Genomic DNA, 27,456 nt, shown 5'->3' with positions numbered 1-27,456 from the left:
TAGTCTTTGTAAGAATATCCTATCAAACAACATGGCAACATATAGATGCAAATGTTGTGTAGCCAGATTCTCCAAAGTGCACAACAAATAACTAACTGGTGGCATTTTAAACACAGTTTCCCTTTACATCCAAGTCTATAAATACTTATAGAAGACTTCTATGGCATCTTTTTGTCAGCTCTCTCCCTCAAGTGATCAACTGTCTTAATGCACTTCAGGCCTATCAATGTTTGTTTTTTAATGATATCAGCTCCTATATTTTTCTTCCACTTGTAAAATGAAAAGATCAGATTAACACTTTGAGCAGACAAGTGACAAAGAGAAGTAGAAAATTTATTGCAGTATTTGTTCCACCAAAAGGGTATGAATCCCCTTTCCTCTTATTACTAGGGTGACCTAATACAACAAAATCTACATTTACAAAATATCCTCCTGCAATAGGCCACATATACTGCATGCGTAGTTCGAAATAGAATAAATTATATTCAGAGGACTCTGCCATTGTACAGCATGGACAAATAAAAGTGAACAAAAATAAAAATTCTTATATTTTTTTTTTCTTCTCTTTTTTCATCTTTTTCTTTCAAATATCTAAAAGCTAAAAGGAAAAACCATCAGGGTGCTAGTAGTATAATAAACTCCAAAAACACTTTAATAAGAACATCAAAAAGACTAATTTCCAACATTCACTTAAGGTTTTATTCTTTTTTTACAGCTTTTTTGTCTTCAGAGATATAAACATTTTAGTTTTTTGTTGTGTTAAACTATGATACAGTGGGAGTAGAAATGAGCGACTAGAATCTGCTGCACAACAGCGAAGGAGCTCCCACAACAATGTTGACAAAACATTTCCCTCCAGGTCTCTTTTTCTGATAGCCTTTTTAAGGGATAATTTGGGTGAATTATTCCTTTAATGCCTTCTGGATTCTATCCTCTGAACTTATACACAAACAAAACATGAGCAGTCCCTCTAATATAATAAGTCTTATGTTTTGTGTCATTTTTGCAAGAATAACTCATGTAAAAGTATGTAGTGTCAAATATTCTTGCCCTCTTGTGTTTTCTTACAAAAATGAGGAAGGAGAGGAGGAGGGTAGGAATCCAGTGAAGTTTGGCTGTGTCGTTGGAGGTGGCAGGTTGTGGAGGAGGAGCAGGAGCAGGGAAAAAGGATGATTTTGATAAAGTAGAAATTGAGCAGAGGGGTAAAAAAACAAAACAAAAAACACCACACGGGAGCCATTAGCTGGCCCCTCCTTCCCGCGCTGCATACAGTGAGCGTAAAGTCTGTACTACTTTGTTGCTCAGTTTGTGGTTGCTGGTCAAGGCAATTTTCTTGTAAATGATGTCCGACTCCTTAATAGTGTCCACCCAAGGCACCAGTTTGCGGCCATCGCGTTTCTTGGCCTCTGCCCAGGGCCCCGAGTAGGAGCCTGCCATCCAGTGGATGCTGTAACCACTGGAGGTCTTGTTGACGACTCGAGCTATCTGTGGCCGGTCCTTGTATTTGGGGCAGCAAAGGGCAATCACATCCATTGCATCCACTGTCTCGTTCATGCGGCCGGGGTCCGAGGGGTCAACCGCTCGCCTTGACTTTCGAGAGGACTGCAGGGAGGAGAGATAAAAAAAAAACAAAAAAACATTGAGCTATTTCCACTTTAACAATTTTGAGTGTGTTTTTTCAAATAGTGCGTTTGAATGCATCTCTCTCACCCCTGGGGTCCTTTCGTCACCATCACTATAATCATCATCTGTCTCTGGTCCTGCCTGATTGCGCGGACTGGGTCCTGACATGGGGCCGGAGCCTCCCAGTAGGGCGTTTATGGCTTTGTTTCTGATGTTGGCGCTGGCAGACGCTTCTCCCTCCTCATCCTCCTCGTCTGGGTCCAGATGTTCCATCAGACACTTGAACTGTGGCGTTAAATGGCAAGAAAGTAATTTTGAGACAACTTTCGCACTCAACAGTTTGTCAATATCTAAGAACCACATGTAAAAGACTGGAGTTGGGGTAACCTCTAATGAGCGTTTAATACTTTGAAGTTCAGCACTGAGCATCAATGGAGCACTTATCCCACTGATGCCAGAAGAATGAATGTTACGCACAGTATAATAAATAAGTGAAATCTAACACTTGACTTTAAGCTGCCATTGTCTTCAGACAAATGAAATCACAAGTCATCTTAGAAATCATCTTGCATTTAAAAATGTAAACCCAAATTAACTTGGAGTCTTTGACGTAAAGGAAACTGAGGCACTGAAGTGAGCTACAGCTTCATCACTTACGTCTAGGTACTGTTTGACTATCCGCTTCTTGACATCTTCTGTCAGTGAGGCGTGAGCCATGTTGTTGGAGATGAAGTCAATGGTTTGGCGAGGGTGGAAGTGAACGTTGTTTTTCCTGTTGACTGCCTTGTCGTACACCTTGGCTGACTCAGTTGGTGAGTACTTCTGAATTTTACTGTTGGAAGATAGAATGTTTCAGTTAGAGTGGTACACGTGACCCACACTGAGTTATTTTCTTACGTTATGTCGATCTTACCTGTCAGAGAATCCATACTGGTTCTTCAGATGCTGTTTGAGCACCAGCAACAACAGGATGCCCTGAACGGCGTTTGCAAAGTCCAAGAGACTGCCAGGGTTATCTGGGAGGAGCCTCATTACTTTTTCCGCATCATCCACATCTAGATCCTCCAGATCAGACTCGGACTCCGAGGCCACTGGTGCAACAGGTTTTCTGGGCTTTTTAGGCCGCCGTACCACATCTTCGCCATCATTATCGTCATCATTGCTGTTGCCGTTTTCTCTGTCGTCGCTCCTTGGAGAATCACAGTTCATCTTTTCCTCGCCATCCTCCCCATCTGTCGTGTTCTTGCATTCCTTCTTTACCTTTTTCTTACGCTTCGGCTCCTTTAACAAAAGCTGCACAGACAGGAAAAAGAATCAAATAAAATCAGTAAGGATATTTACAACTTTTGGGGTGTGTTTTTTTTTTTTTTTTAAATAGTTTTTCAACTGCATTGCTCGAGGCACCACACAATCCAAATTAGCAGAATACATTCAAAAAAGTACCTCTTTGAAGGTTTGCAGCAAGTTGCTGCCAGACACAGACAGGGTGATGTCTATGTGGTGCATGATGAAGAGAGGCTCCTCCTGGCTCTGGTATGGGAAACAGGCGAGGTTGTCTGCTACAAACAGCAGCATGTTCACTTCTGTTTTCTGCAGAGAGAAATAATAAAACAGAGTTAAAAGTTTAAAAGTAATTACCAGGGACAAAGTCACATTGCAGTGTTCCTGTATAAAGCACTTTATAGATTTCTTGCAAAGACACAACAAACACAAAGTAGATTTTGACTAAGCATGTAGTTAATGATGAGCCGTGCAGATACACGTTAAGGTGAGTGCAGGTTCACTCACAGAACTGTCGTCATAGAGGTTCAGCAGTGAGATGAGAAAAGCCCTGCGGTGCTGGCGGTTCCCCCGGATCATAGTGAAGAGGTGGGCGCACAGTGCTGAGTTAGTCTCTTCCTTTCTGAAACCTCTGATGATGCTCTTGCGAGACAAATTGATGGCCTGCTGCAAGTTGTATGACATCTTCATCCCAGCTACTGCCTTCATCTGTGAAAGAAAGGGTTCAAAGAGATGTGTCACAAACCAAGCATGTCAGACAACTGTTGAGGCAGCTGCAGCAAAGGAAATGTACCAATAAAACAACGAGACTGAAAGACATAGTTAAAAAGAAAAAAACTAAAACAATGGCCACTTAATTATATTTTAATTTCACATCGATATAAGGGTCATTTTTATTATTCTGTCACATGTTGCTGGACGGCCAAAAGGATAAATTAGAATGACCGAACCAGGTACATATGCCTTAACCAGCTTCAGTCACTGAGTAACAACATGAGTCATATCAATCAACTCACATGGATGAATCCTGTGTACTTCTTGTCAATCTCCAAAAGCTGCTGGTCAGCTTTGTTCCTCATGCTGGGCTCTGGGTCTGTTCCCATTGCAATGAGGTAGGGTACACACTGCACGGATGAGATGAAAATAATGTTAGGTTCACATGCATATGTTTATATGACTCTGTTTACTATATAATAAAAAGTTTAAATGGAAGTACTGGGAGATAAAAATGTACCACAGCAAATAAAATTAAGGATCTTGGTTAATTTTAGAATCACTTGTAGACTTGAAAATGCTCTCACACAAGAATATTTTCAGACAGGAAGTCACCAGTAACTGAAGAAGATGAATCACTTCTTACCTGTACAGGATGGATGAGACCCTGGTTGAGTGTGAGAGCTATGACGTTGAGAGCAAAGTGCCGTACACTGGACTGGGTGTGGAAGAATGCCTCCAACACCTGTTTTAGATAAAGCTGCATTATTGAGCTGCTCATCCCTGAAGAAATGTCGCCCATCTCCTTCAGATCCTCCTTTTTGGACAGTTTCTTCCCTGCAAGCATGAAAAATATGTGTTTATTATCGGTTCTATTACAGTTTACATATTCCCAGAGCTGAGGTAACTCAATAAAAGTATTTTTGATAAACTAAACTTTTGAGGGACATTGATGAAATTAACAATATATTTGTCATTGAGCATTGCTCCGAGCAACTCAGCAACAACCACAGCTCGACTTACATTCTCTGTCCGCTTCCTGCATCCGTGTGTCCTCCTCCTGAAGGTATGTCTGGAGGTTTTTGAGGATCTGGATTTTGAGGTTGATGGAGGAAGCTCTGTCAGCCAGGATGCCATTGTACAATGTCTTCACCTCAGGCACAAACATCTGGCTGGGATGCATGATCACAAGGAAGCCTGAGGCGAGAGAATAACAAAGAGCAAAGGTCTTTAAGAACAAGCAAACAATACTGTCTCCATGTATAAATCTCTGACCTTACTACTGCAGCCCTGTGGGTTGCTAACATGACACTGTAGGTCAGTGACTCAGCAACACAACAACATGCAATGCCTTCATCCTTTCTAATCTTTACATTTGTTGAATCATTATGTTTAATATTTGTGTTCTTGCCTAAGCCGATGATGGCTTTGGTCTGGACCTCCTCGTCCTCATGTTTGGTGAAGTATAGCAGCAGCTCGAGAACTTTCTCCTTAATAACAACCTGATGAACATAAGAAAATATTGACACCACAGTACATTTCAGCATTAACACTCAAAATGTAATATCTGTACTTAGTGACAATCCATAACTTTACTCTGGTTTAGTCTCAAATATGAAATATAATTAGACATCAACGGCTCTCCTACCTTGTTGGTGCCCTTGAACTCCTCCAGATCAAAGTCAAAGTGTCGGCCCAGGGCACCCACAGTGAAGAGTGATCGCAGCAGGAAAGGCTTGTTTGCTACTAACGTTGCACTGTTAGAATCCTCATGATGCTGAACCTTAAGCTTGTTAAGTGCACCTGGAAAAAAAGAAAAATAATTTGAGTGGACAGAGATTATGTTTTTTTCCCCCCTTCTACAGTTTTAACTTTCTTTTAAAGAGATTTGGGGATACACTACATTTGTGGACCAGCTTGATATAGTTCCTTCTTTTGTACTGTGACACTTCAAAGCTCAACACCGCAGATTGCTGTTATGCTTCCAAAAACAGTGCTCACCATAAAATCTGTTGAAGCAAGCCCAGACAAACTTGTAGTTGTGTGTCACTTTGTTAACAACAGCTCCAAGACAGCTCACACAGTGCTGGACCACCTATAGAGAGGAAGGAGAAAAACATGTCACATCAACAAAACTGATCCAACAGCAAACCAGGTTCTACAGAGGTGCACCATATATGAATTCTCAAAGAGTCGCTGCCACTCACAGTCATGCCATATTTGATGATGAGCTTCATGAGGTCTTCTTCGATGGTGGCAAGGAAAGTTTCACTGGGGTGCTCCATCAGGGGTACCACAAGCTCCAAGATCTTTGCCACGTTACAGATGACCATAAAGTCATTGGCAGTCTGCAAAGGAAACAGTAAGAGAGTAACTGATGAAGAAACTCAGATAGATCAGGCATCAAATATGAATCAATTGGTGCTCTTTAAATAGCCAAACAGGGATTATGGGAGAGGACATCAAACAAATAATCACTCTGTGTTTTCACTACTGGATTTATGTTCATTTTTCCAGCCTGATTTAGAGGATCATTGATTTTACTTTGATATTTATTGTTTTTCTTGATAATTCTACAATAACAAAATGTATTTAGTAGACCCAACTTACGTTACACTTTGTGGTCAGGTAGGGTTGCATGGTCATGGCATGTTTGACCATAAGCTGGGCCCTGATCTTGCTGAACAAGTACAAGGTGGTGATACACGCCACCAGCCGTGTTGAGTTTACACCCTTGTTGTCTACAGAGGAAAAACCAAAAATAAAAATATATACAGTAAAAACGTTATTTCTGGAAGTCACAGATGTTTTCTAGGTATGAATAAACATGGTGCTAAACTTGCATACCTGAAAGAGACTCCTCGTATTTGAGGATGTGTTCTACCAGATTGTCAACTAGCTGAACACAGGCCTTTTTGGCTGGTTTGTATGATGCGTCCTCTTCAGACTTGAGAAGCTGGAGCAAGATAGACAATGTTCATTATAAAAGATTTGCAATAGTGATTATTTTACCAAGCAGGTGAAGCCCAGATTCCAAATCAAATACTTACATTCTGAAGAAGTTGCTCGAACCAGTCGTAGCCGGTGTCTCGACACGCTGAGACCTGAAGAAATCACAAACGAGAATTCAACGTCAATATAATATTGGGCAAGTGTTTGATGAGAGATCTTTCCTTTTTAGTTGATGTCTATTATTATTATTGCTGAAACTCACCACATCGGTGATGTTCAGGATCTTTCTGGTCATGGTCTCTTTGTCGTGGGCTGGAGTCGGAGTGAACCACAACTTCTGGAATGTCTCATTCACCAATTTCTATGAATAATAAAAGATTGTGTGTCACAAGTTGAGATCTGCACTAGTTGCAAATCTTTTAAGCACCAGGTTTTGTGAAGAATATATTGAAATACAGAGAATATAAATAATAATGGTAGGACTGCAAGTTATAGCTCAAAAAGAATGAAAATTCTCAAAGGACAAAGGTGCAGTTAATCCATACCTTGATACCCTCTTCGTCGTTGACTCGGCGGATCATCCTCACACACATCTCAGTAATCTTACTGAAAGTTGGCTGCTCCAGACAGATGTCTCTGAGGATCTTTATCACCCGTTTTCTTACGCTGATACCAGTGTCCTGTGAAACAAAACCAATTCAAGTCATTAAGGCTTTGCCATTTTATACAAATGTTACATAAACATAAGGTTCTTGTATTCACCCGTGTTTGTCTGTTTTTAGTTTATTTGTAAGAAGGATTATGCAAAATGTACTAAACTGATTTGCACCAAACTAGATGAAGGGTCCAGGGAAAAACCCATTAAATTTGAATCCATTTAATGGGGGAATCTTTATCAATCACTAAAGAGATAAAATATGACTTTTGATGTAAAAAAAAAGAAAGAATGGTGTTGATATCAATGAAATAGTAGAATTTAGAGCATATAGTCAGACTACTTCCTTTCCTTTTTCTATTTTAAGATCTCGACAGACGTGTGTAGAATTGTTTGGCCTTGGCAGAAGTATGTGGCCTCATGAATGCCAGTCTAGTTTACATTTTTGCATGGGTTGCAACTGCATTTGTCTGCCAATAGGTGGCAGTATAAGACTGTAATGAGGAGTGAACTTCTGATGAACCCTCCTGAACATTTCCATGACAACAGGCAAAACAATTCCAACGTGTTCACTTCTCAGATGCTGAGCACAAAGAATAAGCACCAGGCTTTTGTGTTGGACCGCATTTCAAAATCGATACATTACATTACAACGGACACGCAATGACCTGGACTGCATCCTGCTTTTAAACTGGCTGCTTAGTTAATTGTTTCTATTATGTAAAATAAATGTTACAAATCCACAATCAAGCAACTTTTCATCAAACTCAATCAATGCAGATGCTTCTTCATGTAAACACAGGAACATTTCCTGTTAGTCTCATTTGTATATGAATTAAAAAAGGTGCATGAAACAGCAGCTTCATTTCTACAATAATTGTCAATGTGAATAGTTTACTGAGATTCTAAGAATCTAAGAATATGTGAAATATGTTGTGGGCATCAGGAAGCTGTATTTTGTGTGTATGAGAGATGGTAGATTTGACCTCATCTATGAACCATCAATGACTTGAAAATTGTTTTTGTTCTGTATAATCATCGTTCCAACCACAGCATCACAAGGACAAACTGGGTGTGGTGTAAACACTGTGCGACAATGGACAAGACAAGAGTGATTAGTTGTTAGAGGAGCACTGAAGGGACCCACTGATACCTACAGATCATTGTTGATGCAGCGAAAACCAAAACATCATCGCAAACAAGGCTCATTCATTGAAGAGAAGTAATGAATGGCTGTCAGGTGTTCAGAGAGCTGAGGTCGTAATTAGATGCACGGTTCATATGGGGACAGTGAGACCCCACAATGCAATAATGTGTCGAGAATTAGTCTGTTTGGGCAACTTACCAGTATCCTCTCTATGAGCATGTCATAGTACTGTTCAGTGAGTTGGGGTCTGCTGAGGACGAATTTGCCGAGCAGCTCCACAGCTGCCTCTCTCACACTGGTGGAGTTGTCCATCAAACGACCATGGACCCCACGCTGCATGTCAGACTGCAGAAGTGGAAAAGAGAGTGTCAGGATATAGCATGAGGAAAAAGAAGACTATGAGATCACTTCATATACAACAGAACAGCAGAGAACACAATTACAGTACAGAGCAGAATGTACTAATCAGGCATGACAGTGTCTTTACGAACACAGATCCTCACATACCCTTGCCAGTATGCTGGGGTCCACAGCCACGACCTCAGACAGACATTTCATGGCTTTAGTCCTCACAGCAATGGCACTTTCCCCAAGGACTCGCAAGATCTATAAAAATTAAATAAATATCACCAACAGATATTTCCAACAAACCAGTAAGCCCTGATATTATCAATATTATATTTTGTGATTATTAAAGAGTAATTCACAAATTATTATGTGGCTGTTGTGCTTCATTAAAAAGATACTTGTGGTAAGAATAAATTGTACCTGTGTTAAATAAATATCAAAGCTCTGGGCGAACGGCCTCATGGAGGCCAAATAACGCACGATCAGGCAAGAGTCATCATAGTCCACAGTGTCAGAGTTCATTCTGTAGGAGTAGGACACAGAAGGATATCTTAGTTTTATACCGTCAGACAACTGGCAGTGACTGTAACTCACAGGCAACTGTGACACCAAAAGAGGAACAGGACAATGTCATGATAAAACATTGGAATGATTAAATAAGTTCCTGTGATATGGATGACTTTGCCGAGACAGTCACATCCTTACTTCAGTGTTGTGAAATGAGAAGGCATGGTCTTGATGATGTTGCGCAGGAACTTTTTGCGCTTCTCAGCACGCTGCATAATTTCACCGGTGCTCTCCAGCTCCTTGGCGTGTTGTGGTCCATCCGATGAGTCCTCATCCTTGGGATGCGGGTTCCTCATGGACTTCTCAGCCTCTGTGGTGGCGTCCCGGAACCACTGGGCAATGTAGAACTTTCGAGCAAACTAGAGGACAAAGAGGGTTTCAGTATCAGATGGAGATGATTCAAAGCATACAGGTATTTCTTTGGAGTAAGAAATCAATAGTTGAGAGTTTAAGCCAATACTGGAATGCTTCTTGAATTTTATAGAAGCGTACAAGATTAAATAGCCCATTAAATTGAATAAGTAAATTCAGAACATGCTAATAGATTTCAGATATCTAAAGCTGTTCAAAGTCACCACTTGCACAGTCAGTCTAATGTAAACCCACCACCAGTGAAGCATCTGTCTCAGCATTCTGTTCCAAGTAGTCCAGTAGGGCTTTCTGCAGCTGCTGGGTCTCATCGTTACCTTGACACTATTGGATCAGAAAGAGAAAAGAGATTTTTCAGCAAAAACATGAGAACATGAGAAATATCAAGCAAAAGAGGGACTAAATTGTCTGCTTATCTGCTAATTATCTTTGTCACTATATTGACACTTTAAAGTAATTATCATCATAATTAAAATATGAGGTATTGGTTACCTGTTGTAGAATCCGATCAATTGATCTCTGGTCCATCTTGCTGGTGACTGCGTCCTTCCTCAGACGGGCGGCCACTGTGCCCAGGTAGTCCAGAGAAGCTACTCTCAGAGCCATTTCTGTCTGTTTATTACTGAACTGGTGGACCTGATGAGACAGACAGAAAGAACACAAGAACATAAAAAGAGATGTCAGTAAATCATGTAAATGTAAATCACTTTACACACATTCATTTTCAGGCTAAAAGAAAATAAAAAACCATTGCTGCAGGTTTAAAAAAAAAAAATAGTGTGGTCTCTCCAATTTCAGGGCAAGTGTTCATTAATAAAAACAGACCAAGTGTAACTTTGGTCTTTTACAGAATGTTACATTTTGACTGACCCCAAGCAACCACAGCCCCTAGGCCCTTCAAGATCCCAGGAAAACCCTCCATTACTGCATTAAGGATTATTTAATTTTTACTAGGTGTTATTTAAGTGTAAAAATACGTCACTGCCACAAATCAAAAATAAATCCTGTTCATGGCAAAGTCCAAAATCAGCAGTACGAAAATGACTTGCAATGCAAAAATAAATGCAGAGGGAGGATGTCATTCAAATAATCAGTTGCAACCTCTGAAGTCCATGTCTCAGTGTTTTAAGAGTTCCCTTTCGTCAAAAGATCGTTCAACTGTCCCCTGCTATTGATCTAGATAATCTATTGTTGGAAACACTTAAGCGCTAATAGATGAATTTCCAGTTTAAAGAAAAGTGTTCAGTCATACTAACCAGTAGTCTACCAAGCAGACTGAGAAGCAGCTCTGCAGCAGGCCACTCTGGCCTGTTCACTGTTGAGAGCAGATCCTGGACAAAGTTCTCAAACAACGGCCGGTAATCTTCTTCTCCCTGCTTGCTGCCACACCTGAGAGGAAAAAGGTGAGAGTGGGGGTCATCACAGGAAATAACAGGGACAAAGGGAAAGCCGGATTTTCAAAGATTGGGTCAAGGGTCATTAATTACTTTTTGAGGAAGACTGAGAGGAAGTTTTGTGCTGTTCTCATTGCCGTCTCATACGAGTTGGTTATTAACAGGTCTTGATCCACCTGAGCAAAGGAAAAGAAGGACTTGTGAGCTAATGTCTGAAAGGGGATTTGTATTTCTAAGCATTGTACATTTGCTTTTTCATGTGGTGTTTTTGTGTGTTGGCTTGCTCTACTACCTTGGTGTCATACTCTTCGAAAGCGTCCTTGTCGGTGGGGAGGTGAACCACACACTGGATCAGCTGCAGCACCAGGGCCGTCACCATTTGGATGTACATCGGCTCGCCATCTTGGTCTGAGCTGTTCAGCCTAAGAACAGGAAACACAAGAATTCACTATCATGTGTATCACCCAGAGTAGTGGGGAACAGGCCTTCTTATTAGGAAATATTCACCTCTGCTACTAATGTTATGCTGCACTGGTGGATAAAAACATTACCTGAAATTCCTGAGGGAGCGTTTGCTGGTGGGCAGTCTGGCTAAAGAGGTAAAGATCTCCTCCAAAATCAGCTGCCGATGCTTCTCATAACGCGAGAACACCTGGAGACAGGATTTATTCAGGCAGTTAGTCTCTACCTTCATTGCTTTGTAGAACATAAGCAAGAATTACACACCAAGGGAAGTATATGAGACACTGCAGCAGTGCTCAGGATAAAGTGACCCAAAAGATGGTCATGAGCAGTGTTTATAATAAACACTCAATTTCTGTACGTTCCCAAGAGGAAAATAAAGACTTACTGCTGTAACTAGTTTAATGGCACACAGCTGCAGCTCGCTGACATTCTCCACAAAGAAAGGAGTGATTCCCATAGAAGAAACCTGGAAAAAGAGTGAGTCAATGAATCATCTGGTTTGTAATTCAGTTTTTGTACCTAAACATATAACGATGAAATTGTCACATAATTTAAGTTTTTACCTGGAGGATGGTGGTGTCGGTAAGCAGTTGGATCTCTAGGAGCTCAGAAATGTTGCTGACGATGTCGCACACTTTGTTGTACAACATGACGATCACTCGTTGCTTATGTGTGGAGCATTTTGCACGCTTTGCCTTGGAGCTCAACAAGCCACCTAGATGAATGAGAAACACCCCTTTCAATACATTTCTCACAGTGTTTTTGATCATAAAACTTTTTTTTTTTTTTTACAACCAAACAAATTTCAAAGTGAACTTCAATTTTACTCTCCTTGAATTGCTGGGACATAGTCGTGCATCATGACAGAGCTGACAACTTTAAAAACTCATTTTGTAAATAACAATCATTTAGGTTGTTTTACAAATTAATTTTAAGTTTTACTTCTCTTTATACTCTTTGTGTGTCCATGACAGAAGTCTAAGGAGTCAGTGAAAGAGACAGATAAATCTGTATTTCTCATTGAGTTCCCACAAAGTCATTAATTACATTCACAGCAGTATCTAAGACCCCGGCTTATAAAAAGTCAAACAAATAAATGAAATAAAGCTTTTTACTTTATCCTGTTTTTACTAGGTCTAGGAACACACATACAAACAGACTAAAACATCTTTTGCACACCCAGAGACAGTCAGTAAAGAGACTAACAGGGCCGATAAAAGCTTAATGGACATTTTTACGTTCCACAACTTACTGGTGAATTGGCCCACCCGGATTTCTCCCAGTATGCCCAAGGTTACCAGACTAAATATCATTATGTATTAAAAAATCGATAATTTAATCCTTGAGGGCTGCCACTGCAAAACTAAAATGAAGAAGCAGTGTCCTCACCTCCATGTGGGTCCACCCTGTAGACTGGGTCATACTGTGGATACAGTGTGTTCTGAAGATGGAACTTGGTGTATTGCAACACCCGCTCGATGACGTCCTCTATGTAGACAGCCTTCGGCATGTGTGATGAGGTCATGATGTGAAGAGCTGTCAGACAGGCGTCTGCTGACTTTGTGACTCGCTCCATTATCAGGTCTCTCCAAAGTTTCTCCTCATCCTCAGCATCATGGTCCTGAGGTTAGAAAAGAAATGGATGAGACCAGTGACAGTATTATGGCTTTAAATTAGTTTGAAATGGATCCTGTATTGATTTGTCAAGAATATCACAAAAATGTTGTTAATCAGTTCCACTGCAAAGAATGTAAAAAAAAAAAGAAAAGAAGAAAAACAGAGGAAGGGGACTTACATGGTTCATCAGGGTGGTGAGCCTGGACCCATCCTGGATATTCTTCTCCAGTATGTTTAATAGCTTCACCAGCTTGTCTGATGGGATCTACAACAACATAGACCATTATTTAGACCTGCAGCTCTCTACAGCAGCATTATGCATCAACAATCTAAGATAAAATACTTTACCCTGCCGGAGATGCCCATGGCCTTAATCTTGGCAGACTCGCTGCCCAGCTCATTCAACTGGTGTTTACCGAGCAGCAGCTCCTGCGGTATCTCGTCATCATCTGCTGCTGGAAAACAAAATAAAAACATTACACAAAGTCACAATTACTTATAGTGAGGTTGATGTCGTTGGGTTTAGAAAAATGGACCACAGTGGCCAGTCAGAAATGGTATTTACCCATGGCAGTGAAATCCACATCCTCCAGATTCTCCAGGATGTTGTCAATACTTGTTAAGAACCTCTTGAAAGTGGACGAGTCCATCAACTCTTCTTGGGTCAGCTTGGGTTCATACGCTTTCCGTTTCTTCTGCTTCTCCTTCATCTTCATTTTTCTGGCAACTTAATGAGGTGAATTTTCATATAAGTCCTTTGCTATTTGTTTTGTTTTCATCGTACTGGCCAGACGCCAAACTGTCTTTTTTACAAGTTCATTATTGTTTAGGAAAAAAAATCAGTTTTTTAGTGTTCAGCTCAACATATTAACCGGACACTGACATGTATGCATTTTTGCATTAAAATTTAATGCAAGCACTGGTTGAATAAATATATCGAAAAAGAACCAATTTTCCTTTTTAAAAAGAATATATTAATTAAAGCACTTTCAATTACCCATGCCTATAAATGTCTATTTTCCGAAACCTTTTTCTTTCTTTTTCAAATTCAACTTCCAATATATTAGAGCTTGCGGACCTGTCGAGGACTCTAAAAAACTCCAAATAAAGTTCTATCACTGTCAAAAAGCAAATAGACAGAAGTTGACATGATGTGACTTGAATACATACGTTCACTAACGCTGGGAGGCGGCGATTCTTCCTCTTCGGAGTCTCGGTAGCGACTGCCTGAGCCTCGCCGACCTTCTCTTTGCCCGCTTTTCCGATGTTCCCCTGAGCCCCGGCGCTCCCTCTCTTCAAACTCCCAGGACCGGTCTTTTTCTCTGCGCTGCCGCTTCCTTGCAGCTGTAGAGAATGAAAATAAAGGCCAATCATTAACAAAAGCAAATTGATATTAACAACACAAACTTAAAATGATCAATCATGTTTTAATGTTCATTACACTTTAAGCATATTTCTACACACGACAAAGAAGTGACAGTAATTGAAAGATTTGAACTCACACTCTCCGTTTGCGTCAAAGTCGTCGTCCGAGCTGACCTCAGCATATTTGGGCTTCTCATTTACAGTGCTTCGTTTCCTCTTGTTCATCTTTACTCTTTCACACAGGGGCATGGTTGACTCGATCTCTGCCAGCAGCTCTGGAGGCAGCTCCTTCAGAACTGCCGGGTCCATACCACCTTAAAGTTGATAATAAAATTATAAAGTTATGAACGAGAAGCTAGTTATGTATTTAACAGTGTGGATAACACCGTACAGAAGATGCTCCAAATTTAGCAGAACCGCTTGCAGGTTAACAGCTTCTTGGTCTTACTTTTAACAGACTTTCCTGATGAGATCCTGTTCTTTCCAGACTTGCTGTGCCGGATGATCCTCTGAATCTGGTCGATGGAGAGCTTCTTTAGAACCACAACAGGTTTTGGCCTCTTCTCAAAGTCCTTCACCAAACCAAGCCGCTCCAGTTTAACCTTGGGCTGGCCCCACATTTGACCTTCAGTTGACCCACTGCTATCCTTATCCCGTTTGATCTGAGAAAAAAAAAAAAAGTCAGTTTTCAGTCAGTGTTGGACAGAACAGAAAAGAAAATCAAATAATATAATTTAAACAAACTAACCAAAACTAGATTAGTGATTTGATGCGAGTTTCCAGTATAGTTCTAATAACAAAGACCTAAAGGAATACTCCACTAATTAACATTATCTTAAACTTTTAAGGATGATATCTAATCCATTGTCAGATTACACTGTCAACACTTCAGTGCCAAGGTAGTAACTCCCCACAGCCACAAAGGGTGATAGGCAAAAACTGGACATGCAACACCGACAGTTGCCAAAAACATACAGCACACACAGAAACTATTAATGGCAATGCTCTCTGTTGGCTTACAATTGAGATAAGAGTTTGGCTGAGGTAGGTGGTCACAAAATACAGCAGGTTTGTTCTAATAAAGCTACTGAATGAGACGTATGGCTGAAGGATCGTATTTTTTTATATTTATAATGTCCTGAGAACTTAATTAGGTGAAGGTGATTGACTCACGTGCTAACAATGGTAACTTTACATGTAAACAAACAGATAGTCATTCTGTGGCGGACAATTCCTTCAATTCAGGTGAATTCAAAAATGACCAAATTAGGCTTTTGCCATAAGAACTCTTCTCGATTGAATTTCACTTAATATGATTCAATTATAACTCCTTCACAATTACTTTATAACCAATCAGATGGAGCTACATCTCTACGTCCTGCCAGGAAAACTTCACCTACAAAGCACATGCAGCACTTGTCAGGTTGATAACCACATTTAAGTAGACAAGTCAATCGGTGTAGATGTGTGGTGAGGGTGATTAGACTGGCTGTCCTATTAAACAACTGGCAGTGTAATCTCATTTACTTACTAAATATGGCTTCAGTACACTAGCTGCTTGCGCAACTACTGTTATGTTTGTCCATTGCTACAAGTGACCCTCTCTATTACTGTCCACAAACAATCAAATTGTGCTCGTTTTTGTAAGCAAACACAGAAAAGCTCAGCACACAGGGGCATGTAACTGTGTGCCAAGACATGTGGCTGGGCATTACATCTCTGAACACTTTGTTGACAGTAGATATAGTAAGAGAGGAATAAATAAATTGAAGCTTGAAGTTTTTGGGCTGCAAAATACTGACAGCGAGCGCTTTAAGTAGATATTGAGCCATATTCATCATCCCAGAAAATGACCACTGGAGCATTTCTTTAAGGTAGTTGCTTTTGTTTACACACAGGACTCACAACTTAAAAAATCTCTACTTTAAACAGATGTGTGGGTTAATGTGTTAACTGATCTTTAGACCAATCCCAGGAATAAACAAAAGGCTTATGGATGGAAAAGCAAAAACCAAAACGAAGCATGAGCAGTGGTATATTTTGGTTTCGTGAGATTGCAGGCAGTGACGGCTGAATGATTGGTAGATGAGTAAATTTTTTTTTTTTGGGGTCGGCCCAGATCACCTTAGGGATCTGGAAGTTCTTCAGCGCGCCACTATGCCCTCCCAGGAGCTGAGCAGGGAAGGAATCTGGAAGTTTAACACCAGAAGCAGACGAGGCTGGTTTGGAACCATCTTGCCTATTGCTGCTCCGACCAGGCTCTCCAGTGGAAGAAGCCCGGAAGCCCGACCTATCTCTGTCACTGCGGCAGCGAGAGTCGGGAGAGCGTCGGTCTCGACCACCAGTCTCGCTCCGATGCCTCCTATCTCTGTCAGATTCTCGGTCCCTGTCTCGTCCGTGTTCCCCACGGTTTGATGACTTTGGCATCTCTCCTCGCCTGTCAGAGGATTTCTCATCATGTCGGTGCTTTGATGAATCCCGACCTTCTCTCCTGCCGTCATGTTTATCAACCCTGTTCTTGATGACTTCCGGCCGCCCGTCTGGTTTCAACCGTAAAGCTGTGTCAGAACCCTCCACAGCAGCCGGCCCACTAGCTGGTTCTTCCGGCCAGCGTTGGGCCTCAAGAGCTGGAATAGGGGCAGCCAAACAGGGGTCAAGCTGGCCATCAGCTCGGCCTGCCTGCTGTAGGTCGATGCTCACCATGAGGGGAGGACGGCTGGCACCGTTCCCAGCTGCAGTGGCCTCTTGGGGGGTCAGTTTGCCAGCATTTCCTCCGCCTGTTGATCCACTTCCTGGGGCACCTGTGGGTCCACCTGGTCCGCCTGCGCCTGGCTCCAGGGGAAAGGAGTCCTGTTTTCTCTTCTTCAGAGGCTTGTCTGCAAAACAGAAAAACATGAAACTCCGAAAATCAGCCAAAGTTACGGGTTTGTATCCATACACACATTCAGTAATATCCTACTCACCTTTATCCTGCACTTCCTTGGAGCACTTCTCACTAGCCGTTTCTCTTTCTATCCTTTCAATTTCAGCGAGGGCATCCAGTTCTGCCTCGTCGTAAGGGGAACTGGGAGGCTGGAGACCACTGGCACCACCGTGCTGGGAGATCTGTTGCAGCCGGGCTGCTAGGTTTTGCTGAAGAACAGGAACCTGCTGAAAGCCCAGGTCTGCCTCCATGTTGTCTGAGTTCTGGTCCATACCTGGCATGTCACCTGGGATATTAACAAAAAACAGGGTTGTAAATAAAAGGGCTGATGATTTCTAGTGCTTCAAGGATTCAGACTGACAAGATTTGTAGTTTGTTCTTAAAAGATGGGAGTACAGCTTTGAACGAGATACAAAGTCTACTCTTACCTGGATCTGACTCATTTGACTTGACCCGGGACAGTTTGAGGGTGAGTTTTGTCGAGTCCTTGTTTGGCGAGCTGACAATATCGTACATGTCCTTCTCCTCTTTCACCGCTGGGGGTTTCTTCCTTTGCTGGAGCTGCTGTTTCTGGTCAGGGCCTCCCTCCCTCGGTGAGGGTGCATAGGGAGGTGGTGACTGCAGAATCAGTGGGGGGCGAGAACCCGCTGTGAGGGAGCAAGAACAAATGTACAAGAGAGTTACCCTTCAAATGTGTGTAGAAGAGCACATACCTGTGCGAGGTACTCTAATCCAATAAAATGCAGTGCTATATACCAAGATGGCCATTAAGAGTGAAATGAAAATCACTGTGGACTTGTAACACTTCTGAGAAATGATGGCCTCAAACTATTCTGCTGCTGTGAAATTGAAATTAGGAATAGTTCCACCAGCGGCAGTGTAGATGTATGCAGTGTAGTTCCTCCTATCCTCTGGCAGTGGACTTACATTTGGGCGTTCCTTCACTCCCTGCTGGGGAGCAGCCGGACTGTGGAGACCTCAGAGGGAAAGTATTCCTCATGGCAGAGTCACCCTCCTAGACAACATATAGATGAGCATGAGCTTTACAGTGACAAAAACAAAACATTTTTCTAAACAGAAAATCGAATTTTTGCCCAAAGGTTTCTTGTATGACGGAGCACTAGCTCTAGCGTACAGGTGCATCTCAATTGTAGTTCTATATGTAATTTGGAGACCTAAATAATTTGAATCATCTATAAATTATGTCCAACAATTCAGAAGCATATTGTTGATTTAATATTAAACCGAACACCCAATTGCATATTATTCAGCATATGATATGTTTATAGAAATATTTCCCCTAAATATAGTTCTCCTGGGAATTCTCCCCCAGTGACGGAAAACCGTGTCAAGTTAGAAAATCAGGAATTGAGAACAAAGTTATAAAACCTAAACATAACAAATAACAAACAAATATAACTATACACATACTGTGTGTGGTTTAGAGGTTTTATTGAGAAACCCCAGTGTCTGGTTGGTAAACATTACATAACCACCCCTGTGAAAACATCACTTGACATTACTTGTCTTTACTTTAGCCCGGAGCAGTTTGTAAAAATGTTGCACCTGAATTCTGTCTAAATCTGTTTGTGTAGTCTGAGACACAACAGCTGTATTTCCTCACATGAACGTTCATTGACAGATGCTGCCTGTACGCATAGAAGTTTCAGCCATTATTCATCACCCTGACTTTGTTATTCACTCACAAATATGATACATGCTTTTAAGTTAACTTGTAAAATATCCTTTTAAGACTTTGTCAGTCATACCTCGCTGCCCAGTCGGTGTACAATGTTAAGGTAGTCCTCAGTGCCATGTCTGTCTGAGTGGTGGTTGGCAGCATTGGCCATCTGCCCCGATACTTTGCCCTCGTGGATATTTCGTATGCCACCAGGAACCATGGGACTGGCTACAGACACTGTCACAAATTTAAAGAAAAATTTGTTTTTTTAGAATCATCTATTAGGTAGGTAATGATAACATTGACAGAAAAAATAAGTTCTCATACTGGACCAAAGAAATGTTTCTGGTTCAACTGCTTCACTTCTCCCAGGATCCCTCCAGCAAATTGAGACCCAGTAAAATAATAAGTGAATGAAATCTTCAATGACTATAAATAGAAAAGGCCCTTACAGTTATAGGTTGCATATGCAATGGAAAATATTCTGCTGTCTGTAATTCACTACAGAGAAATAGAGAAGCTTCTCTTGTTGCAGGTCAAATATTTACCAGTAAAGTAGAAGTGTATGATATAAAACAGAAAATAATCAATATTTTAACCAATAATATTGTCAACCAATTACATGGTAGAAGCCACAAATGTCAAAGCTGTTAGAGAATTAATTGTGCAATCTATTCATGTCCAGAGAGCAGAGATTTTCTAGCCAAATAAACCCGTAACATGGGATCTTTTATAATTTTAAGTATCAAAGACAATAAAAGCATAACACTTTGAATAATTAAATTCACTACATAAAATGTTGCACATAAACACCTCATTTATTAAACTACAAAGCACAAATACAACTAATGAATAACTACGTAACAGTGTTAAAATTCGAGTTCAAATATACATCATCGTCTGCATGTATGCCAACAATGACAATCCGGTTATAAGCCAGTAGTGACAAAGGCCGTTTTCAGACCTGACCTCCGGGTAAAATCTGGTGAATTGGCTACTGGCTTTACCCGCAGTTTCTCTTTCACATGCACAACACTGCGGGAGGTTCTTTGCACAGGCGTGTTCACAACAGCATTAAATCCTCCCCGTTATTCAGGTGAGAGGTGGAGCAGTCGGGTGCAGCAGACAGACACAGGAAGTGACGTATTAACTCCGCTACGGAGATCACGCGATCATGTTTACAGCACCCAAACATCGTTGTCGGCTCTTATCACCACAAACTCTCTAGACATATTTGTCAGTGTCTTCTATGTATGAGTCACCGCCTTTTCACCCGAAGATATTTGTTTTATTTTTGTTTTTGTCTTTTTTGCCTCTGTCGCGTGTTAGAAGCGCTAACCACTCGCTCCCGTTAAATCCCGCGGAGGAGAAAATACAGAGGATCTGCAGAATTCAGTGAATGTCTGAAAGCAGCTTAATAATATCTGCTCTACTGTTAAAGTCATAAAACAATCACACTGGCCTATTAAACCTAATTCAGCATTCACATAATTTAAACTTACTATAATTTTTTCTATTTCAATTCCCCCTATTTTATAAAATTCTGAATATCTAAATTCAAAATGAGGCTTTTCACCAGAAATATTCTTATTTCCTAGTTTCATAAACCATTCAGGAAATCTCTGGTTAAACACCGGGAAACCAATGAGACTAAAATCAATCCAAAAATAAATAAATTAAAGCAATGACGGAATGAGGCAACACAGGAGAGATAATGTGAAGCAACTTAAGGGAGTATGAATTTAGCATTTCGCATAAACAGTGGCTAAACAAGGAACAGAATTGTGTTCGTGACAGTCCATAAAACCACAGCCGCTGATCACATGCAACAAAAGTACGACACCACCAAGAACACTGAGATTAGCAGACAACGTCAAAAATGTAGTTGTGTAAAATTCCCATGTGTTAGATTTACATGCACTTTCAATTATAAGTGATGTGAAGCTGATCAAATCTACCAGACATATCATGTCAGAAAGCAAAACTGTCGTTCTCAAGTTTATAATAAGAATGCATTGAATTACACCACAGCACATATCTCCTCAAATAAGCTCTTTAGATAAAACAACAGGACTCTTTAGCCAAACATGTGCAAATTATAGCAAAGCAAATCAGAAAATAAACTACTGTCTTTAAACAACTCATACACACCATGTACATGCAGGCAAGGAGGCACAGACCCATACTATACAAGCAAAACAAACACACATATATACACTCACCTTGTTGTATCTGTTGGTGTTGGTTATAGCTGGGTGGTTGTTGGTGGGGATACTGCTGTATGTAACCAGGGGCGGGGCTTTGAGGAGTGTAGGGGCTGGGTACTGGACTGTTCTGCTGGCCCATGTACCGGCTACTGGACCCACTCGAAGGTGAAACAAACCGACTGGAAGAAACGAAGGACAGGACAGGGTGGGAGAAGGTAAGCAAGGCGGCAGAGAGAAGTTACATAATTAACTGGGAAATAAATAACGGACAGTATTTTTGTAATATCTTTCAGATATTTGATGATACTACATCCAGTAAATCCATCATAAAACTAGAAAACAATGACACATATTGTAAAATAGCCAGGTTATACCAATGCAAAACAATTAAATAGTCACCATTTTAAATTATATGATATATTAGGACCATCTAATTCTGGCTGCACAACCTACCTTGACGGACTGGGAGAAATTGCAGCCGGCTGGAAGTTTGTAGACTGGGCAGGGCTATGCATGGGATTCTGGGTGATCTTGAACGGTGGTACCATTGGCTGCTGCATCACATCTGTTTAGGAATGAAAACACAGTTAATTTGTTTAGAAAATATCAACATGAAGCGGGTCTATGCAATTGTATGCCATCGTGTCATAATGTGCAACCGGTACTGGAAGTGTCTCCATACTTTTCTCCCTGAAGATGCCAGGGTTCCTGGCCAGCATGGTCTGCAGCAACAGTGGTGCATCTCCCTCTGGCTCATCGCTACCCAGGTTGTCCTTCAGCTCTCTGAAAGTATGCACAAATGCAAATGATTTACATCAACACAAACTAGATTGGATTCAATTTTGTGCTTTCAAACATAAATGATTATTTTTCAATTTCCAATTGCATTCTATAAACTGTTATAAACCATTATAGGGTACACAGTTATATAATAATTGCATCTAATAAATTTAACCACAGCTTATGTATTAACATGTATTCTGGCATAAGTGTTAAGTCTCTGATGATTTCATTTCATTCAAGATTCATCTTTTTGTATAAAACTACACATCATCACTCGATCTCCAAACGTCAACTGTGGTCTCTTTTTTTTTAATAATCCTTTTAAAAGCCTAGTTACGATGGATTCTGTTAAAAATTATGTTACAAATCAAGACAGATTTTTGCCACACAGACACTCTCATTTGTATACTCACATGTACTCTGTGGACACCTGGTTGAGGCCATGGGCTAGCTGGGAGGCCAGATTCTCATCCCGACAGCCCAGCAGGCAGGTAACTTCCTCCGCGATCCTCCCATTGTATAGGAGGCTCTTAGTGGTGGTGGCCGGGAGAGGGGAAGGGAGGGGTAGCTGGTTCAACACTGAGGTGAGATGAAAAGAGCAAAGGTGGGAAGATAAATAAATACACAAGGCAGGAGACCGGATGCGGAATCACAATTGTAAATTGACATCCACTCAGAATATTTTGGCTTTTTTCACAGGAAGAGGAGACATAAGGGAAACTGTCACAATGTTGTTCACAAGACAGCTGCGTTACTCACAGTCTGTTAAGCTAGCGATCCCAGCGAGAGTGGTGATGGGAACATGAGGCATATCCCCATTCATGCTGAAGGTGAGGGTGGGGGAGTGTGTTGATACACAGGTAGATCAGGGGGTCGATGGACGACACCCGTCCTCACATCTCCTGACACCTGGGGGGGGGGGGGGGGGGGGAGAGAGAGAGAGAGAGAGAGAGAGAGAGAGAGAGAGAGAGAGAGAGAGAGAGAGAGAGAGAGATTAGTAATGGAGGGAAAAGATGGGAATGGGTGAGTATGAATGATGGATGAAAAAAAAGAGGGTGAAAAGGGCAGATAGAAGAGGGGATAAAGAAGACAAGAGGAGGAGTAAAAACAATAAGATAATGAATATTATTCAAGGATATCCAATTAATAGTGAAAGTCAGGATATTTGCCACCGTATATTTACACTGCTATGTCTACCACGTCATCTGTAGGTCACAAAAACATGTGTTTAATTGGATCTTATCAAACAGGTGGAAAGTTTTACATTTAAACAGGACCTCAACCTTTTCACACTAATATCTGATATTGTCTATTGATTTGTATTATTATTTACGGCTGCTTCCCTATCCATAAGAGGTGAATCCTCAGTTCTCTCTGTACGTGATGCAGGGACACAGGTTCAGAAATACGCCACGAGCATGAGTGCAGTCTTATGAGAAACAAATGCACATTATGACAAGATTGAATCTAGGCCTTATGTTTAAAGAACAGGGCCACGAACTATTAGACAGTCCTGCTGCTGCATACTATGTAATTATACTGTTACAAACCATAAGCAGCAACAAAACAACAATTTATTTACTGAGGCAAAAGTTGTAATAAATAAAATCTTTAAGTTGTGGGGGTTTTGCTAAACCTTGAGGAATAAGTCAGTCTCTCCAAGTTAAGCCTCATTATACTGATTGATGCATCTTATGAGTCATTTAAATGTCATGTAAGATTACTCCGATTTACCCTCATGGCAGATGTGATATACACATGAACATTTTAATCTGTAGCATAAAGATGGAAACCTGTGCATTCTCTGTATGGAAAACAGACTGTGACACAGTTGTAAACACACCACCATATTAACATCACTGGATTTTCATAGAAATGTTTGAATGTTGTACAGTGCCTGCAATAATGCATTCCAATAAATGACATTGATTGCCCTGGTAATACAGTAGATAGATACTATACCAAGTGTGGATACATACCAACATTCCACTATTTTCCCTCTCAATTTGACTTCACAAATTATGCATACTTGACATCACAAATACCGTGCAACTGAATAAGTAGCCAACTGAAGTAAATCTTCTGTGCAGTTTCAAATCGCTTGCAGCATAATATGATAAATCGGCACAAATTAGGGCCCTGAGGTGCACTTAATCTGTCTTAAAATCGCTTTGCTTGTTACATGTCCTTGACCTCTCAAGGAAGACAGTACGGGAGGTCAAAGAAAAATAGAGGGAAAAGCCAGCTGCGATTTCCAGAATATGTGAACGCAGCCCACGCTTCAGGGATAAACCTGGCTGCTACAACAAGCTGAGAGCAGGCCAGTGCAGGGCTCACTTGTAGATACATAATTCTCAATGAAACCAAAATAAAACAAGTCAGATATCAAAATTAGATATTGATGACACACCAGCCGCATCTAAATGTGTCACCAACATTCTCAGCTGTCTTTATGATTATTAACAATAATAACAACTCAGTGACATGAAAGATTATGCAAAACATTATAATACCTTTTTGAAGAATTCTGTGCAGTCTCGGGTGGACTCACTGACATTTCAGATAAAAAATCCTACTCCTTCAATCTGTTGAAAGAGAACATGGCTCTGCATCACACTCTGGGACACACAACTTCAAATGAATCTTCTTTTGAACAATTTAGGAAGAAGCTGTGTCTACAGAAGTCGGACTAAGACATTTCGCCAAAACAACAAAAATATTGCAGAGCATCACAACATTCACTGTCACACATGCATTTTCATACTTGCAAAGAATCTCACTACTGCCATACAATCTTCAAACCAAGAATGCAAGTAGGTAGCACTGTTGATCTTATGGGAAATCCTTTTTACTGACTTCTAAACAAATGCAACAACCTTCTCAGCAACTTCTGCATCTCACTGGAACCAATGTAGACCTGTAAACACACCGCTGCAACCAGACCTGAGTGCGAGGCGGATCGTTGGGGTCAAATTGTAAACACGTCGAGCCGATTCCACACGCCTGCAGCAGCGGATCCACAGACTGACACTGTTAAGGTTACACTAGCCAGCGACACTGTTAGCATGCTCGCGCTATGTGGTCTCCCTCAGTACGCAGAGGCTTGGCTGACAGCTGTGAGACTGACAAGCAGGAGGCAGCACAAAGGAACAGATGCACCGTGATGGTGGCGGGCAGTAGTGGGGGGCTGCATCCTCCGGTAGCCACCGCCACCGTGCGCACTCCGCAAACGGGTGTCTGCAGGGGAGCCACCACGCTGCATTTGTTGTGGACATGCAACAAATACCCGCGATTCCCACGAACAGCAGCCACAGCTCCAACAAACTCCAAAAATGTGGAGCGACTACAACTGAGGCAACGTAAACCCGAGCTCAGTCAAAACAGTTCCGGCACAGAATGCAAACCAAAAGGCAGCGTTAGCCCTGTCAAAAGACCCAGCGAAAACAAAAACACAACAGCGGGAGGCAAATAACACGAACGAGTGTCCCGACACTTCGTTAGCGCGCAGTTGCAGTCGCCATTCAATTAACAGTTTATCTTAAGTTCGCCGACTTACCAGACGCAGCCCGCTGCTTGCGAGCAAAACCCCAAACGATACAGTTTCCCAGAAGTTGACTGTGTGGATGCTGCGGGGCTAACTGCGAAGCTACACTTAGCGCTGGTGGTAGCCGCTAAAATCACCAGCGCTAACTGCCAAAACATTCGCTAACAACAATAGTCGTGTTTTAATGGCTGGCCAGTGGCGCTAACTAGATCCAAGTGTTGTTAGTTAGCCTCTAACGCTGCTCCCCCGTTCAAAAAGAGGGAAGGAGATTCAAAAAATGGACGAGGAAGCGCTAAGTCGGGGGCTGATAAACGCTAAAAGCTTTCCCCCCTGAGCTCGGAGAAAAAGCAACGGGTTCGAGGGAGTCGCTGTGACGGCGACCGCACGGGTACTAAATCCGTGGCAACGGCCCAATCCTCGGGCTCGACAAATGACATCCAGTTGAGGCCGTGCGCCTCGGCGGAGCAAAAACACACCTAGCTAGCTTGGCTGGCTAGTTCGCTAGCTTCCGTTACCTCCCGGTCAACGATTAACGACGCCGTAGGTGGTCTTGCAGCAGAGCTTTTATTAACGTGGCAGAAAATAACCGCAAATGAAAAAGTTTGATTTATAAAGAGACACGGGTGATTGTATTTACCTTCGGATGTTGCGTTCAAAGGGAGGGGAATGTTTTAGCTGGGTTTGTGTCCGTATCTCTAGCTCCCCCTTTCTTCTCTCTCGCAGCTCCTCCAGAAGGAACTCGACTGGCTTGCCAGCTAGCCGCTCAGCTAGCCTGCTAGCTATCAACAATAATCCGGGTCGGACTGATTCGCTCTTCTTCCGTCACTCGCGGGTGAATGTTCCAACGTACGTTCGCGGGGAAACATTCGTTCTTCGGAGTTTCAGTCGGTCTGCGCCGACGTAAACACCGAGTGCAGCCAATTTCGACAGTAAACGAGAAATATGACGATTGTTGCGATCATCAAGAGGCTCTCCTCTCGTAGAACAAAATGCCGACCGGAAGTTCTGCCGTCTGACTGACCAAAGATCTCAGGAGTGACTCCCTCCATCGGCGCCAAACAAAATGCCATGCAGCGTTTCGCGTTTGTGCCTCCGGGGGGCGCTGCAAGACAAGTTTGCTGTAAATTCAGCCTCAGCTCAAAACGCAAACATCAGCCTGCAGACTAATATATAAACAAATCATCACGTGTTAGGTGTCTGAGGAGAAGATGGACTGTACGCAGGGAGGAGAGGTGTCACAGGTCGTGGCTTCCTGCAGCAGTGAGACTGTATCAGCTGTAGAACCACATGCACCTACGATGTACTGCACTTTAACTCAGGTCAGTGCATTTCAATTGTTTATGTGGAATTCATTTCACTGTTCAAATACTTACAGTGTATATAGCAGTTTTTTATTCCACTTATAGTGCATGCTACTTTTTATTACTTTACAGATGTCAAATCTTGACACCCTTGCTGCTTGTAAATTTCCCCGGTGTAGGATTATATCTTATCTTATCTTATCTTGTCTTATCTTATCTTATCTTATGTTATCTTATCTTATCTTATCTTATCTTGTCTTGTCTTGTCTTGTCTTGTCTTGTCTTGTCTTGTCTTGTCTCAGACCAGACCTATTTCACCCTGGCACATTACACCTTAATAAAAGAGTTATCTTCTGTTGCATATATTTATATTATTGTATCTGCTGTATTCTTTAAATTTTTGATTCCACTTTTCTATATATGTTGTATTATAATTCAAACATAGGGCAAGATAGTAAATATCTATGTTTTTTTAAAGTCTTCCACACTAGTTTGATGACAAGTTGCCAACCACCAGTAG

The 27,456-nt window shown here is 41.5% G+C and overlaps 1 protein-coding gene across 6 annotated transcripts; it reads right to left on the bottom strand.

The window, feature by feature from the left end:
• Window positions 1–312: 312 nt before the first annotated feature.
• nipbla (NIPBL cohesin loading factor a) lies at window positions 313–26,667 on the bottom strand. 6 transcript variants are annotated; one of them, XM_034596341.1, is made up of 49 exons: window positions 26,273–26,667; window positions 24,605–24,676; window positions 22,851–23,000; window positions 22,505–22,670; window positions 21,991–22,091; window positions 21,762–21,873; window positions 21,324–21,487; window positions 19,190–19,338; window positions 18,348–18,435; window positions 17,849–18,067; window positions 17,461–17,706; window positions 17,198–17,373; window positions 14,946–15,159; window positions 14,635–14,811; window positions 14,303–14,476; window positions 13,698–13,859; window positions 13,481–13,587; window positions 13,311–13,397; window positions 12,905–13,136; window positions 12,079–12,230; window positions 11,901–11,981; window positions 11,602–11,702; window positions 11,343–11,472; window positions 11,144–11,226; window positions 10,913–11,045; window positions 10,149–10,292; window positions 9,894–9,980; window positions 9,426–9,646; window positions 9,141–9,243; window positions 8,880–8,978; window positions 8,571–8,717; window positions 7,116–7,250; window positions 6,833–6,931; window positions 6,669–6,722; window positions 6,466–6,574; window positions 6,229–6,359; window positions 5,826–5,966; window positions 5,620–5,713; window positions 5,267–5,421; window positions 5,030–5,120; window positions 4,642–4,815; window positions 4,265–4,455; window positions 3,921–4,028; window positions 3,412–3,612; window positions 3,067–3,213; window positions 2,537–2,916; window positions 2,281–2,455; window positions 1,711–1,908; window positions 686–1,602 (listed from the first exon to the last, which is right to left on the bottom strand). In XM_034596341.1, exons 3-49 carry the CDS (start codon window positions 22,912–22,914, stop codon window positions 1,240–1,242), a joined length of 7,065 nt encoding a protein of 2,354 aa, XP_034452232.1. In that variant the 5' UTR covers window positions 22,915–23,000; window positions 24,605–24,676; window positions 26,273–26,667; the 3' UTR covers window positions 686–1,239. The 6 variants fall into 6 exon arrangements, with proteins under 6 accessions (XP_034452229.1, XP_034452232.1, XP_034452231.1 ...); XM_034596340.1 differs by having other exon boundaries at window positions 1,240–1,602; window positions 16,622–17,373; XM_034596339.1 differs by having other exon boundaries at window positions 1,240–1,602; window positions 13,481–13,584; window positions 16,622–17,373; window positions 26,273–26,662.
• Between the last annotated feature and the right edge of the window lie 789 nt (window positions 26,668–27,456).

This window comes from Hippoglossus hippoglossus, chromosome 9, assembly GCF_009819705.1.
Source record: "Hippoglossus hippoglossus isolate fHipHip1 chromosome 9, fHipHip1.pri, whole genome shotgun sequence".
NCBI lineage: Eukaryota > Metazoa > Chordata > Actinopteri > Pleuronectiformes > Pleuronectidae > Hippoglossus > Hippoglossus hippoglossus.
This window is presented reverse-complemented; position numbering and strand designations above follow the sequence as displayed.